We start from the raw sequence: 22611 nt of genomic DNA, 5'->3' as shown, positions 1-22611 counted from the left end.
TCTTCTATATTTCATTTCATTCATTGGTCTGACAACATTTTATATTATATATTCTTCCGATCACTTTGAAACTTTTGCGCCATTTTGCGCAGTTTGGTCAATAATTGATAATCAAATCAGTTCCGCCAGTAGGATGGTGAAAAATAATCAACATATCGAATAACAATTTTAACCATCTTGACGTCTTATGGTAAGTACCCTTATGTATTGCCTTCCTCTCGTTTTGTCAGATTTTAATTATTTAAAGCCCCATAACTTTTTCTTTTTCACATTATATCTTTTAAATTTGCATTATAGGCTCTCATTATCTCTCATATATTTTACTTCACTAATAGGTTATACATATATTAAATGTTATTTCTATTGTGCCGTACATAAACATTAGACTAATATAAAAATATAATTATACCAACAAAAAAATGATAAAATAGAAAATGATCAGTAGATCAGTAGCTATTAAAATATAAATAGGATGTCTTGTGAACATACATATATTAATAATAAAAAGCATTTAAAAATCAAACGTTCTACATATAAAAATGGGGTCTACCTCACGGGTCGGAATGTGAAATTACCGAAAACGAAAATATCGGAAAGCAAAGATCGAAAATCGAAAGATCTTAAGTCGAAAGATCAAAAAAAAAGGATGCATGGTAAACTGTACATACTCACGTACATACTCACTTAATTTGCGCGAGCAGGATATAACAGGAACAAGAGGAACAGGCTTTTCCTCGCGTATTAATGTGCGCGCGCAGAATACGGGAGGAAAAGCCTGTTCCTCTTGTTCCTGTTGTATCCTGCTCACGCAAATTAAGTGAGTATGTACGTGAGTATGTACCGTTTACCATGCACCCTTTTTTTGATCTTTCGATTTTCGATCTTTGCCTTCCGATATTTGCGTTTTCAGTAATTTCACATTCCGGCCCGTGAGGTAGACCCAATTTTTATATGTAGAACGTTTGATTTTTAAATGCTTTTTATTATTAATAAATATACGTATGTTCACAAGACATCCTATATATATTTTAATAGCTACTGATCTACTGATCATTTTCTATTTTATCATTTTTTTGTTGGTATAATTATAGTATTACTAGCTGTATTACCCGGCTTCGCTCAGTGTTTATAATATAAACCGCTTAAACATGACTAAGCTAATTTAATTAAAAAAAAAAAAAAAAATTTAAAAAAAAAATAAAAAAAAAAATAAAAAAAAATAAAAAAAAAAATCAAAAAAAAAATAAAAAAAAAAATCAAAAAAAAAATTTAAAAAAATCAAAAAAAAAAATCAAAATTTTTTTTTTTGCCTTCTAGGGCTTCGCCCTCGGCACCCCCCTGAGCCTTTGCCTTCTAGGGCTTCGCCCCTCCACGCCCCATGAGCAATTGCCGTTTAGGGCTTCGCCCCCATGATCAGTTGCCTTTTAGGGCTTCGCCCCTCCGCGCCCCCATGATTCAAAGCCGTCTAGGGCTTCGCCCCCCTTAGTTAATGCCTTTTAGGGCTTCGCCCCCCGCGCCCCCAAGATTAATTGCCGTTTAGGGCTTCGCCCCCCTTAGTTAATGCCTTTTAGGGCTTCGCCCCTCCGCGCCCCCACGATTAAATGCCGTCTAAGGCTTCGCCCCCATGATCAGTTGCCTTTTAGGGCTTCGCCCCTCCGCGCCCCCATGATTAATTGCCGTCTAGGGCTTCGCCCCCCTTAGTTAATGCCTATTAGGGCTTGCGCCCCATGAGGCTGGGCCCCCCGGGCCCCCTTCGGGGCCCCACGGGGCTGCGCCCCTTGTGGCGCCCCCTTTTGAGCCCCATGGGGCTGCGCCCCATGAGGCTGGGCCCCCCGGGCCCCCATTCGGGGCCCCACGGGGCTGTGCCCCTTGTGGCGCCCCCTTTTGAGCCCCATGGGGCTGCGCCCCATGAGGCTGGGCCCCCCGGGCCCCCTTCGGGGCCCCACGGGGCTGCGCCCCATGTGGCGCCCCCTTTTGAGCCCCATGGGGCTGCGCCCCATGAGGCTGGGCCCCCCGGGCCCCCTTCGGGGCCCCACGGGGCCCCACGGGGCTGCGCCCCTTGTGGCGCCCCCTTTTGAGCCCCATGGGGCTGCGCCCCATGAGGCTGGGCCCCCCCGGGGCCCCACGGGGCTGCGCCCCTCGTGGCGCCCCCTTTTGAGCCCCATGGGGCTGCGCCCCATGAGGCTGGGCCCCCCCGGGGCCCCACGGGGCTGCGCCCCTCGTGGCGCCCCCTTTTGAGCCCCATGGGGCTGCGCCCCATGAGGCTGGGCCCCCCGGGCCCCCTTCGGGGCCCCACGGGGCTGCGCCCCTTGTGGCGCCCCTGGCGGGGCCCCATGAAGCTACTCGCCTTGCGCCCCCGCGGGGGTGAATCCATTGAAACGAAAAAAACAAATCGGCGCCCATGGATCGAAACAAAAAAAAATCGAATCACGTGTTCGATGACGTCACCGATCTACGGACGACGACGACGAAAACGACGACCAAGGATACATACAAAGTCTCTTTCCAAATTATAGATTAGATATTACTTAATGTTAATGTACGGCACAATAGGAATAACATTTAATATATGTATAACCTATTAGTGAAGTAAAAATATATGAGAGATAATGAGAGCCTATAATGCAAATTTAAAAGATATAATGTGAAAAAGAAAAAGTTATAGGCCTTTAAATAATTAAAATCTGACAAAACGAGAGAAAGGCAATACATAAGGCTACTTACCATAAGACGTCAAGATGGTTAAAATCGTTATTCGAAATGTTGATAAAAATGTTATAATAACCTTTGATATTATGGACTGCACCGAACACGTGTCAGGTTATACGATACTCCATTCAAAACAAACAACCGAACCCATTTTCATAATAAAAACTGAATCCTCTCAAAATTCAAAATTTTTGCAATAACAACAATATATGTACAATAGCTACAAAGCAAACGACCTACAAAGGGTTGCGCATTTCGACGCTGTAATTAGCAACATCAACGATGAATTTTGTTTATTTATTTTTTATTTCGGCACACAGTGGGATACGGCTCTTAGTTGGTTTCGTCGATAAAAAAAGAAAAACAGAAAAGAGACGCTTTTAACCGTACTTTGTTTTTGTCCCCGACGTGGGACGGGAAACGGGAGGCGGCCGAGACCGGGACGGGGTGGGTTGGGGTTTGTCCCGGTCGAGGATAACACATGCTTTGAAGAGGGTCCCGGTTCGGTCCCGTGAGGGTTGTCATTTTTGGCTTTATGCGGGTTTCTGACAAGATTTACTATGGCGTCGCTTATAAGTTCAACTGTGTGCGGTTGCTTCAACGACGCTCAAGTAATAACGCACGGCCAATTGTGTCGCTCATGCGGAAATTCACTCAAATGTATACGCCGATTTTGTTTTCCTTTTATTGGGTAACTGTATGTATATATGGGTACATTATATACTGACGAGAGTACATATACTCGTACGGAACATTTTTGAAAAATCGTATTAAGTGAGAATGAGAGTTAAGACAGATATATATGTATGTACATATGTGAATCGAAAACAGCATTGCCCAAAATATTGATCGCTTTTGTATATGATATATGTACTTCTACAAATCTCAGTGTTTATATGTTTCATTTTATAACCATCATATGAGTGGTATTTTGGGTTTGATTTACTACATAGTTCAACAATAGAACGTTGTCTTACTGTTAAATCTATTGCATTTTGTTTAATTAATTAAGTTTTGTGGAATAAATATTTTATATAGATTTAGGAATGATTGATATAGAGCAAGTCTGTAATCTGAAAACAATTGTTTTTCTTTTTATGAATAATAATATAAAAATTAATTGTATGCAAATATTGAAAGTTTTACTACAGTGAATTAATTAAAATAAATTAACATTTCTTTGAAGTTATTACATTATCTTTATTTAAATATCTCGAGTAGATTCACAGTATTAATATCTAAATTTAAACGTTTAACTATTGTACATCAAGCTTTTTTTTAATTACAAATTTAAAATACTTCTAAAAAGCATAGTTAGCATATATATAGCCCAATTTATATGATTATGGAGATGAAGATGTTCTCCAATATCCTATTTGTTTTTGGTCAAGTTTAAGAGCTATAAAAATTAACTGCTCATAGAAATAACAAAAACACTAATTTGAAAGGTCATGCTCTCAGACTCGTCCAAAATACAAAACCGTGCTCCAATAGTACGAGATTTTAGCTCTAAATTTTACCAATTTAAAAATTAGCACACATCTAATTAACCTTTTTAAACAAAAAAGTGGCCAGAATACTATTCCAATAAACATGTTTTAATAGAAAATACTTGATATAAAATAGTATTAACAGTGGGAAAAAATCCCAAGTGAAAATACGTACTTTTGACTTTTGATTTGAACTGGACGACTACTTTGAAAGCTGAAAAGTACTACAAATGAAAGATAAAATACCTGAATATAGATTTAAATATTCATTTTGAATAGAAAATTGACAAATTTTGAGACATCGAACGAACAACACGAAGATATAGAAAAATCGCGCGATTTAAAAAACACATATATCTCCGAATCTCCAGCCAATCAACATTTTTATTACCAGATTCGTGTTTAATGGGCATAGATCTATAAGAAAAGTCATATCTCGTCTCTGAACCATTTTTCGTGTCGAACAGTATAATAGGTTATTATACACATACATATATATATATATATATATATTTATTTTTTTTACTTATATACCAGGAAGGCCTTACAGGTAAACCCCAATGCGCCTCCCTGGCCAATTACAAATTTACAAATTATAATTCAGCATTTTTTTTTATATAAATCACTGAATTACGAGACACTGTAAAACTCGCAAATCAATGAGACATCTATTAATTTCTACATAAACTTATTTATTGTACATTAATTAATAACAAATTATAGGTGACATATCGTATAGGAGGGATTTTTAGCCAATTTTTTTTTCCGGGAACCATTTCAACAATGAAATCAGAGAAAATTGGCAAACTCTGATAGGAAACGATCAACCTGAAGTCACAAATCCAGGTCTAACCAACAGCATACTCTGAAAAAATCATTTTCATTCGAGGCTCGGGCCCAGGGATCGAACCCGCCGCCTCTCAACGCTAAGCATAAGCTTAACAACCGAGCTATGCTGCTGTCTATGTATGTACATATGTACATATGTACATACCTACATATGTATTTTAGCACCTATCGCCATATCAGATATATTTGTTGTGAAATAAAAAGTCATACAATGAACATCACATAAGAGCGGAAACAAAAGTTTTCACATAATATACAACATATGTACATACACACAAACATGAGATTTGTGCAAGTATCGTCCAGGTCGGAAACGATGGCCAAAGTGGAAGAGAAAAGTTTTCAAATAAAATGAAATATCTTCTTCGGGTCGAGCGTGGCATATAGCTTGATGAGTGTTCGCAATAAGTGCCGTCTCACGGTTTGAGAACCACAGTTTGTCGGGATTTCGGGACGAGCTGTTAACGAGGTGCACGCGGGCTAGCTCTCCGTACAAAACTTTTAAATAGATCTCTCCAATTACGGTAAGAACGCACAACTATTTCCCATCCCGCTAGTACACAGCCAGCTCCAACTTTCGACCACTTTATATTTTTAATACGAGCCCAACGACAACGGCTAACTTTCAAAATGCGAATGCGCTCAAAACTAATGACACGCTTCTAACTTATCCTCAAATATTAACCAGAATTCTGTGTATCACAACGACCCATGAACATATGCATGTATGTATGCACATAAGTGCTCTTCAAGACCAACTACACATGTACTTAAAAGTAGAGCTTTAAAATTTCTATATATTTGGTAAAGTGGGGATTGTAATAGGTATCAGAATTTATTTATTGAAAAATCATCAGGCAACAGATGTAGAAATTTATAAAAATAAAGAATAAATATAACAAAATAACATTTGAGCCCAATTATAGTTTTTTTCAAAATACACAATATATCTAGTACCAGTCTCCGTGACGAGCCAGAATGTTAAATTACAGAAAACGCAAATATCGGAAGGCAAAGATCAAAAATCGAAAGATATTAAGTCGAAAGATCAAAAAAAAGGGTGCATGGTAAACGGTACATACTCACTTAAATTGCGCGAGCAGGATGCAACAGAAACAAGAGGAACAGGCTTTTCCTCCCGTATTAATGTGCGCGCGCAGAATAAGGGAGGAAAAGCCTGTCCCTCTTGTTCCTGTTGTACCCTGCTCGCGCAAATTAAGTGAGTATGTACGTGAGTATGTTCCGTTTACCATGCAGCCTTATTTTTTGATCTTTCGACTTAAGATCTTTCGATTTTCGATCTTTGCCTTCCGATATTTGTGTTTTCTGTAATTTAACAATCTGGCTCGTCACGTAGACCCATCTAGTACATACATATGTACATAGCCAGCAGCATAGCTCGGACGTTAAGCTTCTGCTTACCGTCAAGAAGGTGCCGGGTTCTATCCCTGAATGAAAATGAATTTTTCAGAGTATGCTGTTGGTCAGACCTGGATTTGTGACTCCAGGTTGATCGTTTCCTATCAGAGTTTGCCAATTTTCTCTGATTTCATTGTTGAAACGGTTCCCGGAAAAAAAAATTGGCTAAAAAATCCTTCCTACCTACTATGTCACCACTATTTGAAATTTGATGGATGTACAATAAAAATTTATGTACAATTCATAGATGTCTCGTTAATTTGCGAGTTTTTTCAGTGTCTCGCAATTCAACGACTTATAATAAAAAAATGCTGCATTTGTATTTGTAATTGGCCAGGAAGGCGCATTGGGATTTACCTGTAAGGCCTTCCTGGTATATATGTAAAAAAAATAAAATAAAATAAAATAAATAAAATATATTAACCAGCAGCGTGGTCTAGTGGTGAATGTTGAATTATTTCGTACTTGATGTTAGGAGTTCGATTCCCGCTAATTCTCGTTGTTGGCCAGACCTTGGTTTGTCGAGGTTGATCGTTTCTTATCAGAATTTGCCAATTTTTATGATTTTCATTGAAACGGTTCCTGTAAAAATTGGCGTTTCCTTCCCAATTTCCTGTTTCAAGCCTTTAGTTATTATTATATCTTAGGTTTCGCCATAGTCCTCACTATAGATGTCTTTGTGGTTGTTTATCGAATATAAAAATTCGTATTGTTACATGAAAGTTATTCATCGTTATTTATCGTATTCATACGATGTTTGTAATATCTGACAATATATGTCAGATATTGTTTAGATTTACATGTATCTATGTAATAATTATGTGGACCAGGAAGGCGCATTTGAGGTTTACCTGTTAAGCTTTCCTGGTATATTTGTATATATGTACATATGTATGTAAAAAATAAAAATAAAATATATGTAGACAAACAAATGAAAAAGAAAAGAATAAAAACTAAAATATGACTAAATAGGACAATCCATAATTAAACATTAAGTGATATAATGTAATTAAATAAACATAATATAATTGGATAAAAAATATATAATAGAAATGTATAATTCAATCAATGGATTCTCCTGATGGCAGTCTTGAATTGATGTATGGAAATAACGAATAGGTCAACCTCATTCAGCTTCCCGTTAAGCACACGATAAACACGCTGTAGATAGGATTATTTTAGGGAATTGGTTTTGAAATGATTAAGTGAAAAGAGTGCAACGTGTCTAGGATACCTATGTATCTGGGATCCTGAAACCAACCTTACTCAGTAAATCGGAACAATCAAAGAAACCATTAATTAGGAGCTTAAAAAAGAATGTGGCATCAGTGATTCGTCGCCTGACAGAAATATTGTTAAAGGATAGGATTTTTAAAATATCGGGAACAGTAGTATTGGCGTTGGTAGGAAAACGGTAGTAATGGACGTTGTTGAAATCATAATCGCAACTAAAGTTTGAGCCTGAGACAAAGTTTGAATCAGTCAGAGTACTATACATAAATGTACATACATAGCTGGATTGCCCGGCGTAGCCCAGATAGTTAAAGTTGTGGAAAAAACTAAACTTTTCTTTAAAATTTGGTACACTTTGACCCTCTGATTCATTTTATAAATTAATATAATGACATTGTATACCAAATTTGGTGGATCAAAATTGAAATCTGTAGATTTGCGTAGCGGTCAGAAAAGCATACATTCATCATATGTACATACATATATAATAAAACAAATAATTTATATACATATATACATTTGTATAATATGTATGTATGTGCTAGATACTGTTCTGGAAAGTCTCTTTTCAAGTATTTAATTTATATTATAGTACATATCTGAATAAATGTGAGTTGAGTGTATTTATCTTCAAGGTCTAAAGTATAAAGGTATCAAAATGACATTTCATTTGATCTCCAAAGGCGTTTGTAATTATAATATCGAAAATTCAATAAGGTGTCAATCAGGCATAAATGGTTTGAAGTAATTAATAGCAACTTCATTTCATTACTTGACACCTTCTATTAAGTTGTCAAAATCAATGAGAGCAAATGTTTTTAAAATTTCACTGTCGAAAGCTGTGAATGTTTTATTAATTCGAACAAAGACACTTAAAATATACGTTTGAGTGAATTTTAAGATTAATTTCAAAATGTATTTAATCTAGGAATGTAATAATTTGATTCCCAGAACAAAAATTAATCTCTAAATAAATATTGGAGAAATATATTTTGTTACAAATGCCTTTTAGATGTAATTTTCAATTAACAAAATATTCTGGAATTTTCAAATCAAAGCCGAATACTTTTGTGTACCGAATAATTTTCATAATAGCATTTAAATATGATTTTTAGCCTCGAAATATATTTTTTTAGTTCGACGGCTCTGTTATGAGTTTATTATTAAAATTGTCGAATTTGAAGCCAAATTCTTTATTTCACGTAATGTCTACGGTTTATTTTTTTGTGTCGAATTTCGATATGACTGAGAAGATTTATTCGAATTTTATCTACTCAATTCGCCGCAACTGACAGCCACAGTTTGGGAAATACGTGAACGGTGAAAGTTTGATATATAAATAACGGAAAATTTATAACGAACAGACTCGGAATAAAATAAATCGAGTCGGAAACACGCAGTGTCACAATGTGGAGAGAAAATTTTAAAAACTTGAGCTATCACCAAAAGTCTACGGAAATCGTTCGATATATATTAAAGTTAATAGGGTTTAGTTTCGAGGATGCTTATTTGGGGGGGTTTCTATCAACTTCGAAAGCTTACTCTTACTTTTTTTTAAATCTCTTCATGTTTTGGGTAACAATCGTGTGTGAGTTCATTTTTATTTTGAAAGCTTTGAAATATTCCACTTTTTTGGAAGTCAGTGAGCTTGCTCCATGTTTGTGTTACTGTTCAGTAAGCTTTATCAAATTATTGGTGATATTTTTGAATAGACGTGTTTTGAGAGACACACTCGAAACTTTCGAAGATATGTATCCTAAAGAGCCGACAGAAGTGGAACAAAAATACCTAGACGAATATATGGGTTTTTCATATTTGTTAATTAAGTGGACATTGATTATAAATTTTATTTTAATTTGGTGCTTTAATATATTTTCGTTATGGTTAATGGTATACGAAAAGTATACAATCGGCACAACAACTTTTATATTACCGTATGATGCTTGGTATCCTTTTGATTATCAAAATGTTTACGTTTGGCTTTCACTTCTTCTATATCAATTTCATTCAGGTAAGATTTCATTTTATTCAGTTTAAAATTGTGAGAGCGTTATGTGTTTTAAAATGGTTTTTTTTAAGGTATTATTGCAAGTATTGGAAACAATATTTGCGAATGGATATTTTATACGATTGTTTCTCACATTTGTATACAATTCAAAATATTGGCATACAAAATACAAACAATGGTTGACGATCAACTTGGTGACGATTCGAACAGAAAAATTGTAGATTCCGACGAGTCATCAACCGATAATAATTGGAAAATAAATAACATTGACGATCCAATTGACGACCATAAAATTCAAGAAAAATTGTTCGAATATGTTCAAACGCATCAAAAACTCATCAGGTATAGTTAATATTATTTTCCATCTTTACATACATATGAGTTATAAAACAATTTTATTTTTAGATTGTGTGAAAATATGAATAAAGTATTTTCGGCAGCCAATTTTTATAATTTTTGCATCAGCGCAATACTAATATGTCTTGTGGGGTTCAATTTCTTAGTAAGATTTTCTTATTTAAATATAATAACAATAAATTGGTTTTTATTTATTTTTTAATTATTTAGGGGCTGAGTAGTGTGCGTCTTGTTTTATTTCTCTTATTTTTCCTCGTTGTTCTAATACAAATATTCTTTTTGTGTTGGTTCGGAAATAGCATCATTGAAACGGTAATCAATAAGCAATTCTATATAATACTAAATAAACTTAATAATAATTGTATGTTAAATGTAATATTTAAGAGTACGGAATTGAGTTCAGCAGTGTTTAATTCGTATTGGTATATGACTGGAAAAACTGTAAAAACTACGCTTCTAATAATGATGTTAAGGTAATTATAGTACATACATATAATCAACAGAATATATATATATATATATATATATATATATATATATATATATATATATATATATATATATATATATATATATATATATATATATATATATATATATATATATATATATATATATATATATATAATCATGATTGTTTTATGATACAGAGCACAAAAGCCTTTACAATTTACAGGGCTAAAATTTTATGTTGTTTCCTTGAAGTCATTCGGTAGGGTAAGTTTTCATAAATACATATGTTTGTGCAAATTATGTGATATAAAGTTAAAATGAAATCATTGTTTAATATTTATGTACATTACAGGTAATGAGTTCATCTTGGTCATACTTTACATTACTTAGAAAAATTTACCAACAAGACACATAAATCGACAAATATGTATTTACTTACTACACTTGTTATATATTTTATAGTACATATTATATGTACTTATGTATGTTGTATTTTATGTATACACAAAAGACTTTATAATCTCAAATCACAAGAAAGACAGATGGCAATTACAATAGAATTTTAATATTTTATCTTGGTACGTATGTACTTAAGCACAATTTATTTTCGAATAGTCGTCGGAATAATATGAATTAAATGAATATAAATTGTAAAATGGTAAAGACATAGTCGTTACAATGCATTTATGTAGTAAAGAATTTGCACTGTATATATTAAAAAATAAAAATAAATTGAAAACTGAATTTTATAAACACGTTGTTTGTTTTTTTTTATAAAACTTTTATGAAAAATTTGATTTGAATAAATTGATTTCGTGATTTTCGAAATTTTTTCCACAGTTTACCATATTTTCATTGGTAGATTTAAATTGATATAACTGTTGAAAAATGTTTGACGCCCCTTATCTCCATCCCCACGCTGTCCCTTCATTCCATCCCCGCAATGTGAATGTAAATATGTGCTTTTTCCATACCTCCTTTACGTTTCACATGGCTTTCGTGTCAGTGGTCATTTTTATCTCTTATCCGATCATTTTCATACTTTGCCATATTGTTTTTAAAACGGAGAAAGTAAATTGATTTTTGGCCAAATATGTCAGATTTGACATTTCACGGCTAAAAGTATATCTCTTCACTGGGTTTTATTTGCGAGATAATGTGTATATGAGTTCTATTCAATGTTCACTGCATTCTTATAAACTTCTGATAATTGTAATATTTATTTTTTGAAATCTCCATACATAACAAAAATACATACATATGTACATAAACACGCATTCCTTCCAATTTTATATATAAAATATTATTTAATATAAATATGTATAGCAAGGCCTTTTCGTTTTCTGCCACTGAGTTTTTTTTAAAAGAGGTTACACCTTGATTAGTTGGCGTGTGATGCTTTCAATTGTGTGGCCTCAGGTTCAATCCTTGACTGCGCTGCTAGCCAAACCTTGGATATGTGACTCCAAGGTCAGAATATGCCAATTTATCTGATTTCATTGAAACAGTTAAATTGTTGTGTCCTGTTTCTGTTCAACCCTGTCCTGTTTCGCACAAAATTTAAGTTTAGAGCATATCGAATTCGCTGATTTATAAAAATGCTGCAAATTTTTCCATAGATGTCTGCAAATCTCAAGTTTTTCAGCATCTCCAAAGTCGAGATTTATAAAAAATAAATGTTTTAAAAATGCAAATTTGTTAAAAATTTATCCATATATTTATGTACACATGTATGTCTCTATGATGCTCTGTAAAATTACTTCTATAATTGCTTATCGATGTTTTTAACTGGCCAGGAAGGCGCCATGGGCTTTATATATGTATTTAAAATAAAATAAATTTAAAGGGAGATTTTAGTTTTAAGCAGTTTATAAGATTTTTACTTCAAGCGGTTAATATTTTACTTTAAGCAGTGCTGTGGAGTATTTACGCACGTTTTATTAATGATTTTGGGTATATTTGTAAGACAGATCATCACAACTACGAAGATAGATTTTAATACAAATATTATTCATATAAAAAGTTTATTATTTGCTGGATAATGTAAATTTTTGTTTTTCTTTGATCATACTACTATTTAAAAAGACTATCAAGCGTTAAATGTTTCAAAATGACATTTAATTTGATCATAAATTATACATGTCATTACAGTATAAAAAATTCAGTAAAGTGGCGATAGAAAATAATTGGCTGTTGTAATTAATAGAAACATGTGTTAATAATTCGACAGTTTATACGATACTACATAGGTGAATAATTCGACAGTTTATACGATACTAGGTGAATAATTTGACAGTTTATACTAATTTGTAGGATCAAAGGTTTTTAAATGTCAAACGTAATGAATATTTAATCCACACGATCGAATGCACTTAAACTGTGTGAACTTACAATTAATATTAAAACACAAATAGTACAAACCATGATGATTTATGTGAGAAAAACATCAATTTTATGATTTGATACAATTGTAAAATTCAACGATGCTAATATGTACAGCTACATAAAAGCAGGAAGAATTTTACTTACTCAATTTGCTAAAAGAAGACGAAATTTATGATAGTAGATAGAATGCAAACAGACACCGGTGATCAAACGTTGGATTGAGAGGTGTTAGAAAGAGTAAAAAGATTAAAATACCTGGGTACCTGGCTGAATGAAGGGATGGAACCAGATGGAGATCTAAGAATCCGCATCGAGATGGCTAGAACAACATTTATCAAAATGAAGGCGGCGCTTACAAACAAGCATCTCAATCTTCGTAAGCGGTTGAGATTCGCGAAGAGCTACGTCTAGACAGTATTACTCCATGGATGTGAGACGTGGACTCTGAAGACCAGGATCATCAGCCGCATCGAAGCTTTTGAGATGTGGGTCTACAGGCGTATGCTGAAGATCCCGTGGACCAAAAAAATATCAAATGAAGCTGTCCTCGGCATGATGGGGAGAGGCAGGGAACTTGTTTCTGTCATCAAGCGGAGAAAGATGGAGTACCACGGACACATGATACGGGGTTCAAAATACGAATTTCTCCGTTTGATAACCAAGGGGAAAATAGAAGGTAAAAAATGGATTGGCAGGAAAAAGTTTTCATGGCTTCGAAACATGCGCATGTGGACCGATATGAGCGCCGAAGAGCTGTTCCGAGCCGCTGAAGACCGATGCGGATATATTCAAATAATCGATGAGGTGGTCGCCAACATCCGGATGTGAACAGGGCATTGAGAAGAAGAAGAAGATATTAGCCAGCAGCATGGCTCGGTGGTTGCGTTTGATACTAAGCACCGAGAGATCGCCGTTTTCGATCCCGTGAGCTGACCGATTGAAGAATTAATTCAGAGTATTGTTGCGTGGACGTGAAGAGGGGGTTTCCAGGATCGGAGAGAAAGAAGTAAAAGTGTTGCAGAAGTCAGCGCTCCAGGTCGAAATAGTTTCCAATTCGAGAGCGCCCCATATTTATACATGTTTGGGCTCAAAAACTATTGGTCGATGAGTCAGACGATCCCATTGGCCGTTGCATACGGCAAATTCATAAGTTTTGGCTGGAACGAGAGATCAGGTGATCTGCGCTAGTAAACCATCGGTCCACGAGCGCCACTCATGTAATCTCTACGTTATAGTATAATCATTAATGCTGCTGGCCAGACTTGGATATTTGTGATTCCAAGTCGATCGTTTCCTATCAGCAGGGGTAGTTATTTCAGCTTTTCCCAGGGGGGCAAAATTTTTGACCAGTAAGTAATGACTTTTTAGGTGGGTATAATATGGGTCTACGTGACGAGCCAGAATGTATTCTGCGCGCGCACATTAATACGAGAGGAAAAGCCTGTTCCTCTTGTTCCTGTTGTATCCTGCTCGCGCAAATTAATTGAGTATGTACCGTTTATCATGCACCCTTTTTTTTGATCTTTCGACTTAAGATCTTTCGATTTTCGATCTTTGCCTTCCGATATTTGCGTTTTCTGTAATTTAACATTCTGGCTCGTCACGGAGACCGGTATAATATATACATATATAGCCAGAAGTATGGCTCGGTGGTTGGGCACGGCATTTAGAAGAAAAATAATTTGCCGAAAATATAATAACTGCCACAGTTTGAGAAGTGCGTGAATGATAAAAATGACATATATAAACGAAAAAAATTAAAAGAAATATGCATATCGAGTTTGGATACATAGGTATCATAATGTGGAAAGAGAAATATAAAAATTTGAACGATTACCAAAAAGCCATGGTAATAATTCGAGGTATATTCAAGCTGATCGGTTATCGTTTCGATGATGCCTGTTCGGGAGATTTTCCGTCGATTTTGAAAGCCTACTCCTGCTATTTTTTGCATCTGCTTCTATTTTTGGTGACTATCATGGGCGAAATAATTTTCATCCTGAAAGCCTTAACGTTCTCCAGTTTCCTAGAAGTCAGCGAGCTCGCTCCGTGTCTTTGCTACTGCACATTAGCATTTTCGAAGTTCTCGGTGATCTTTTTCAAAAGGCGTGATTTAAAAGAAGCATTCGACACCTTAGAAGCCATGTACCCCAAAGCACCTATCGGGAAAATGGAACAAAAATATATAGACGAATTCATGGGTTTCCTATACGCGCTAATGAAGTGGACAATCTTGTCGAGTTTGCCGGTGATTTGGAGTTTCAATTTCTTTTCAGTATGGGTAATGCTTTATGAAAAATATACAAAAGGTACAACAACTTTCATGTTGCCATACGAAGTTTGGTATCCTTTCGATTATCAAAACATTTACGTCTGGTTTTCTCTTCTCGTATATCAATTTCATTCAGGTGAGATTTCAATAAATTTTATACATAATATGTAATAATATGAAAATGATATGTTTTCGAATAATTTCTTCAAAGGTTTCCTGGCAAATATTGGCAATAGTATATGTGAATGGATGTATTATACTGTTGTTTCTCATATTTGTGTACAATTCAAAATATTGGCGTACAAAATTCAAACGGTGGTTGACGACCAACTTAATGACGATTTTAAGAACAATATTACAAACGCGAATTGCAATAATTGGAAAATAAATTATGTTCAAATTGATAATCGTAAGATTGAAAAAAAATTACGCGAATATATTCAGACACACCAAAAACTCATCAGGTATAATATTTAATTTTCTTTTAATCATATTTAAACGAGTTATGAAACAATTTCGTTTTTAGATTGAGTGAAAATATGGATGGAGTATTTTCAGCTGCAAATCTCTATAATTTCTGCGTTAGTGCAATTTTGATATGTCTTGTGGGATTCAATTTTACCGTAAGATATTTTTGTTTATTATATTAAATATAAATATATTGAATTTAAATATGTTCTTCATCGTTTAGGAGCTGAGCAGTGTACGCCTTGTTTTATTTTTGCTATTTTTTTTCGCGTCTTTTACACAAATATTCTTTTTATGTTGGTTTGGAAACAACCTCATTGAAACAGTAAGCACTATACATACATACTTTAATATTTTATTAAAATATAATTTAATTAAAATAATAATTTTTTTTACATTCAAGAGTTCGGAATTGAGTTCAGCGGCATTTAATTCGTATTGGTATATGACTGGAAAATCTGTAAAAACTACACTTTTAATAATGATGTCCAGGTTAATAAAATAAATCTACTGTCATATCAATCTGTAATTGAAACGTATGCATATTTATTATTCTTTGTTTCAGGTCACAAAAACCGTTAAAATTTTCAGCTTCAAGATTTTACGTTGTTTCTTTAAAATCATTTACAATGGTAATTGTTTTTTTAATTTATCAACAATTAATTGAAAAATGATAAACTAACTATTTATTACTTTATTTTTACAGGTGATGAGTACATCATGGTCATACTTTACACTATTGAAAACAATATACGAACCGAACAAATAAAACATAAATTTATTTACTAAATGTATGAAATTCTTAATAGAAATATATACAACATATTACATGTATATTAGTGTTGTGCCCAATGAAATGTCATCGCATGTGTGTATTAAATAAAAAAATAATTAAAAAAATGTGTCGGTACTTAAATTAAATATTTATATTTAATTGTTTAGTTAATATATATATATATATATATATATATATATATATATATATATATATATATATATATATATATATATATATATATATATATATATATCAACCTAGAACGTTACATATACGGGAATATATGTTAGTATTTTATATATGTATGTAATGTCGTTATAGCTATAAAAGCCATGTCACATTTCGTCTGCTAATAATATTATATTAAAATAGTTTTCCTTTCGCTTAGGTCCAAGATACATATGTCGTATACTTAAGTCTTACGATGTAGCAATAGTTTTTAATGTAATTAGATTTCTTGAAGGAGCAAACCATCTCTTTCGTAATAAAAGCTCGTTCGAGGCATAATTTCAGAGAAGACTCACATTAACTAGAATATTCGACTGCACGTACAGTGTGATCCACAGTTCGGGTAGATATTATATAATATTTATTAATTACATCACCATTTCTATTCCCACAGCTCCAAGTCTTTCAAAAGCTCTTTTAAGCAAGACTGTAGACCTACATACATATATGTATGTAATATTTTGATAAGCTACATACATACATACATACATATGTATATAACAGGTAACCGTTATTGATTCCATCGTCGTCGTGTTCGTGGAATTGGTCAAAGAGTTTGCATCACAAGCAGAAGCAAGCATCGTTACTCTTATGTAATTTTTTTTACAAGGCTATTATTAGCTCAACTTTGCTAATCGGTTAGGCAATATTCCCATATTCTTCCGATTGGTTTATATCTTTGCCATTTTGCGTGGTTTGGTACATACATAGTTTTAAAAGTAGTTTTGTGGGTAGCAGATTTATTAGATACTAAAAATATTATTCAAAAATATATGGAATTGTTTTCTACGATCAAATTTCTGTCACAAAATGAAATCATATTTTTTTTTAAATTATCTCATTCAATAAAATATTTATTGATATTGTAAAATGATAATGACAAAATATTGAATGCAATTAAATATTATTGCAGTCAATAAAATATTTTTTAGGGCTCTCGGACAGATGTTTGCTCGACGGACAATTGGTCGTTTTATACTTTTTTTTTTATTAAAGCAATTACACTATAGTCAAAATAATTATAAAAATTGTTTGTAGTGATTTTTTTGTTTTATTTTGTTCATTCCTTTTTTTCAAATTAAAAAAAATATTAAACAAATTAAAAAATATATATTTTTCAATGATGCTATTACAGGCTGACCCTGAGCGACACCAATGGTATAAAACTTGTAAATATTATAGAGATGACATGTAGTCTGACCGCTGTGCTCTGTGAGGTGGACTACATGCCATCTCGCTTGCACCAACGCTATCAGCGTCACAACGAAAGCCTCTCTATCGCAATTACCACTCGAGTTAGTACGTTTAGATAAAAAAATATTGAGATAGAAAACCAATCCTTATAAACGTGGTGAAATAAAAGACTGGCCAAATAAACACAAAATAGCACAGAGAAAAAATCTGTAAAAAATAATATATTTTTGACTTTTAAAATTCGCTAGACAATTAATTATAAGTATTTTAACGCAATAAAATATCACAATCAATAGGAAAAACATCTGACTATTGATTGCAATACTCACTTTGAGCACATCAATACTAAATTTTGAGATAAAGACCGCAAAAGCCAAAAAACTGTAAAAATTGCGCATTTTTTTTAACGCTCATATCCCGTAAACGATCGCGAACCAACAAAAATCATTATCATATTCAAATTTAGTGGGTCAAACTTAGGAAAGATTGATTAGTCTCCACTCTGTTATTTTTTTTTGTTGCTCAGTGTTATCAATATCCGCTGTTAAGATTCCACCCCGTATTACACTGACCCAAAACGCATAATTATAACATTAAAGTTGCATTTTATATCACACATTTAATAACGGCACTTGTATTACATATCTACCACTATTAATCCTGATGACAGACATAGTCATGAAATCCATGTCACAAGTAGAAGACATTCTCTATACATATAAAGCACATCGAATCGAAGTTTTTTTGTAAAAATTATCACGCCATTTGAATATGGCACAGAGGGATGGCTTTGAATCACAAACGGCCACACTTTGGACAAAGTTTGCTTTCGGTGGACTTGGTTAGTTGGTTCTGGGTTAGTTGTAAAACATTTGACACAGCGTCGGACACGGTAATGACGTCGACTGGCAATGGCCGACCGAGGCACGTTTCACGGCCAACACCGCAATTACCGGCCACAGTTTCCGGACAACTTCTGCAATGTGCAATCTATGCACTTGCTGCACAAAGGGCACACCCAACCTTTAATTTTATATTTTATTAGTGCCATGTCAGGTCACCTTAAATCGACACTACGGCTAAATGCAAACAAATTAGCCAGCAGCGTGGCTCGGTATTTGTGTTGATACTAAGCACCAAAAAGTTACCGAGTTTGATCCTGTGAGCTGATCTCGATTGAAAATAGTTTATTTTGAGTATAATCTTTAATGCTGTTGGTCAGACTTAAATAATTGTGACTCCAAGTCGATTGTTTCTTATCAGAATTGGTCAATTTATCTGTTTTCATTGTTGAAGTGGTTCCTCCTTCAAATTGGCAAAAACCATCCTACCCACTAAGTCACCAATATTTGAATATGATTTCAAAAATGTATTTTCAATAACACAAGTAAATGTCTCGCTTATTCGTATATATGTATGTACATATATTATAGTATTTGTATTATGTATGCTTATACATATGTCTTTATCCTTGTATACATATATATATATATATATATATATATATATATATATATATATATATATATATATATATATATACATATATATAATATATTTGTATAATGCTCATATTTTATTTCATTTCATTTTATTTTAATGAATTGAAGACCACACTGCACCTTCCTAGACAATTAATTACAAAGAATGCATCATTTTTATAACATAAATCACTATATTTCGAAAAGCTGAAAAAATCAAATTAACAATTAATTAATTAAAATTAATCTATTGAGACATGAGACTATGGATTTAAATTTGTATATAATTTTTGCCGTTTCAACAATGATCAGATAAAATTGGCAAACTCTGATATGAAACGATCGACTTGGAGTCAAAAAAATTCAAATCTAACCAGCAGTATAGCGGGATCGAACCCAATAATCACTCGGTGCTAAAAATACACGAGCCATACTGCTGGCTATATGTTTGGTAATAGTGACAAATATGCATAAATATGTAAATACATAAATAAATATTATATAATGAAGGCATATGGACGCTAATTACAAATCTGCATATGTATGCTTTGCAACAATGGAAACAATCTGGCAAGTCGGTGATGCCAATTTTATTGGAATCAACATATCAATTAAGCTACATTAATTGGCAAACATATAGTAGTTATTAAAATCGATCTGAATTTTAATAACCATCCAGATCCAGCATTGATAGAAGTACATAGTACTTAATCATCAATCACAATCTTTCTACTGTTAAAATATTTCTTAGCTGAGCTTTGACATTTGTGTGTGCCTTACTGTACTATGAAGTAATGTCAAGCCTATGTGTGTTTGCTAGATGATATTAATGCACTCGTGTGCAATTTTATCTTTTTTTTGTGTATATTTTGACATTTTAAAATGGTTGCATCAAATGGCAGGAGTAAAATTTGTATTCCCAGTGGGGTGTGATGTACATACATATGTACTTTGTCCTTTGACTTGATTTAAAGATGGGCTGGAATTTTTTATTTAATAATAAGTTATTTATTTTATCTTATATAATTTTAATATCTGTATTCACACATATATGTATATATGTATACACATATATATTGTAAAATATATACATATGTATGTATATCTAATGTTCAATAGTTATTGCATGCCTGATATAAATGCCTGATATAGATAATAAAATAGTGGAAGTAGTAAATAATTATTTATATTTTGGTCAAATAATAGACGTGTCCGGAAGTAAAGAAGAAGAAATAAAGAGACGTATGAAATCAGGAGTGCATTTGGACAAATGAATGTTGTTTTTAAATCAAAAATGTCACTCTCATGAAGAAAAAGATCTTTCACTCTCCTGAAAAAGAAGATCAATGCGTTTTGCCAGTGATAACGTATGGATGTAAAACTTGGACATTGAATGCCAAGATGCTACACAAAGTCCAATTTATTCAAAGAAGAATGGAACGCTATATGATGGGTATAACGAGGAAAGACAGGAAGCGGAACACGTGGGTGACAAGTATGAAAAGGGTAGTGGACATAGTGGATACAGTAAAGAGATTGAAATGGCAATGAGCGGGCAGCATGGATGAAAGAATGGAAGACAGGTGGACAAAATCAGTGCTAGAATTTTACCAGAGAGAATGCAATAGGGTAAAGGGAAGACCGCAGGGAAGATGGGTAGACGAAATTAGGAAAATGTGTGGGGTGAGATGGATTAGAGTTGCGCAAAACATAGGTGAGTGGAAGCGTGTTGGAGAGGTTTTCATCCAGCAGTAGATGGTGAGCGGCTGTAGATGATGATGATGATGATGACATAAATACATATACATATGTATGTCCGCACGGGACGAAATCGCGCAACGCAAATATGTAGCATTGGCTTTTGGAGAAGATAAAATCAAAAGTTGTCTTCAGTATCAGAGGCCTTCATTGAATACCTCTTTAATCTGAAAGAATTAATGTCTCTCAGAAACGACAACAATAAGTACATATATTAAAGTACTCAATTTATAATCATCAAATATATATGTATAATTTCGAAAAAGACTTTGTATGTAAGTATGTATATGTATATGTAAGTATCTTGGGGACTTCATAAACAAAACAAACAAAACAAAGTTCCGATGACGACAATTCAATTGGTTGAATATAATATTTTTTTCGATTCAAATAAATTTAATAAAAAAACAAATCAATATTTACTATTAGATTCGCCATGTTTAAGCTGTTTATATTACAAATACTGAGCGAAGCCGGGTAAAACAACTAGTAAAAAATATAATCAAACCAAATCAACCCACTGGTATGTCCACTAGTTCTAATGGAGTGCACCACGCCTACCCCCCCCCCCCCAGCGATAGTCCAATTTGACCGGAACGAACTCACTACAGAGGTGAAAATCAGCAAGAAAGCAATAAAGCGATTTTGGCGTGTTTCTCCCCCTGCAAATCCGGTATTATCGATAGTGGCCGGTTTGCGGACAGACCGTAACTTATTCGGGACGAGACGAGGGGGCCCATGATTGATTCATGGGGCCCTCACCATACCGACGAGGGGTCGCGAGCCGGTGTGCTTTATAGCCCGTTAAATTGCACGGCAATAATGCGCGTCGCTAAATCATGCAAAGCACTACTGGGTATGTTTTCGCGAAAAGAGATAGGCGGATCGCGTGTTCGGCCCCACTCGTTTCTCTTTTATTGTTTTTTATTTTTATTTTTATTTTTTTTTTGCTAGAGAGTGGATTTATCGCCCTTTGCAAAGAAAGCGATCTTTACATGCTGTGCTGTAGATAAGACGAGGGCGGCTATGTATCAATTAGCTGGCGATAAAGCGTGCTGGTGTTAGAAAAGTTACCGGAAGTGCGCCGTTCTGTGTTGCCGCGATATTATTACGGCTATCAACGCAGAGGGGCTATTTTTCAATGTTGTGCATGTGTACAGGCTGATTTAGTTCGGTTTTTGTGTATAAAAATGTCACCACTATATATACATACTTATCGAATAACTACTGTGAAATTTATATATGTACATTATATATATATAATTTTGCTATTACGTCTGTGTGTCTGAGATAACGCTCACCGTACTATAATAGTCGTTTCGATTCGACATACAAGTGTACGTAAGCTATATCGCTTTCAACAAAACGACTTACGAATTCTTCTTCTTGTTAATGCCTTGTCCGCATCCGGACGTTGGCGACCACCTCGTCGATTATTTGAATATATCCGCATCGGTCTTCAGCGGCTCGGAACAGCTCTTCGGCGCTCATATCGGTCCACATGCGCATGTTTCGAAGCCATGAAAACT

General features: G+C 34.1%; 1 protein-coding gene across 1 annotated transcript; it reads left to right on the top strand.

Annotated features, from left to right (window-relative positions):
- Nucleotides 1-3269: 3269 nt before the first annotated feature.
- On the top strand, nucleotides 3270-16412 carry LOC143912274 (uncharacterized). Its single transcript, XM_077431557.1, has 15 exons — nucleotides 3270-3400; nucleotides 9413-9473; nucleotides 9603-9711; nucleotides 9780-10050; nucleotides 10114-10210; nucleotides 10276-10377; nucleotides 10450-10538; nucleotides 14668-15104; nucleotides 15213-15311; nucleotides 15387-15639; nucleotides 15702-15798; nucleotides 15867-15968; nucleotides 16047-16135; nucleotides 16209-16275; nucleotides 16350-16412. The coding sequence occupies exons 1-15, from the start codon at nucleotides 3270-3272 to the stop codon at nucleotides 16410-16412; spliced, it is 2067 nt and encodes a 688-aa protein (XP_077287683.1).
- The last annotated feature ends 6199 nt before the right edge of the window (nucleotides 16413-22611 follow it).

This window comes from Arctopsyche grandis, chromosome 5 (assembly GCF_051622035.1).
Source record: "Arctopsyche grandis isolate Sample6627 chromosome 5, ASM5162203v2, whole genome shotgun sequence".
Lineage (NCBI taxonomy): Eukaryota > Metazoa > Arthropoda > Insecta > Trichoptera > Hydropsychidae > Arctopsyche > Arctopsyche grandis.
This window is presented reverse-complemented; position numbering and strand designations above follow the sequence as displayed.

Bases quoted from the DNA above. Each gene is read 5' to 3' on its own strand.
- LOC143912274 (XM_077431557.1), top strand. From the start codon at position 3,270: ATGGCGTCGCTTATAAGTTCAACTGTGTGCGGTTGCTTCAACGACGCT. The intron at 10,051-10,113 runs GTATAGTTAATA...TTTTATTTTTAG, and splicing joins ACGCATCAAAAACTCATCAG to ATTGTGTGAAAATATGAATA. The intron at 15,640-15,701 runs GTATAATATTTA...TTTCGTTTTTAG, and splicing joins ACACACCAAAAACTCATCAG to ATTGAGTGAAAATATGGATG.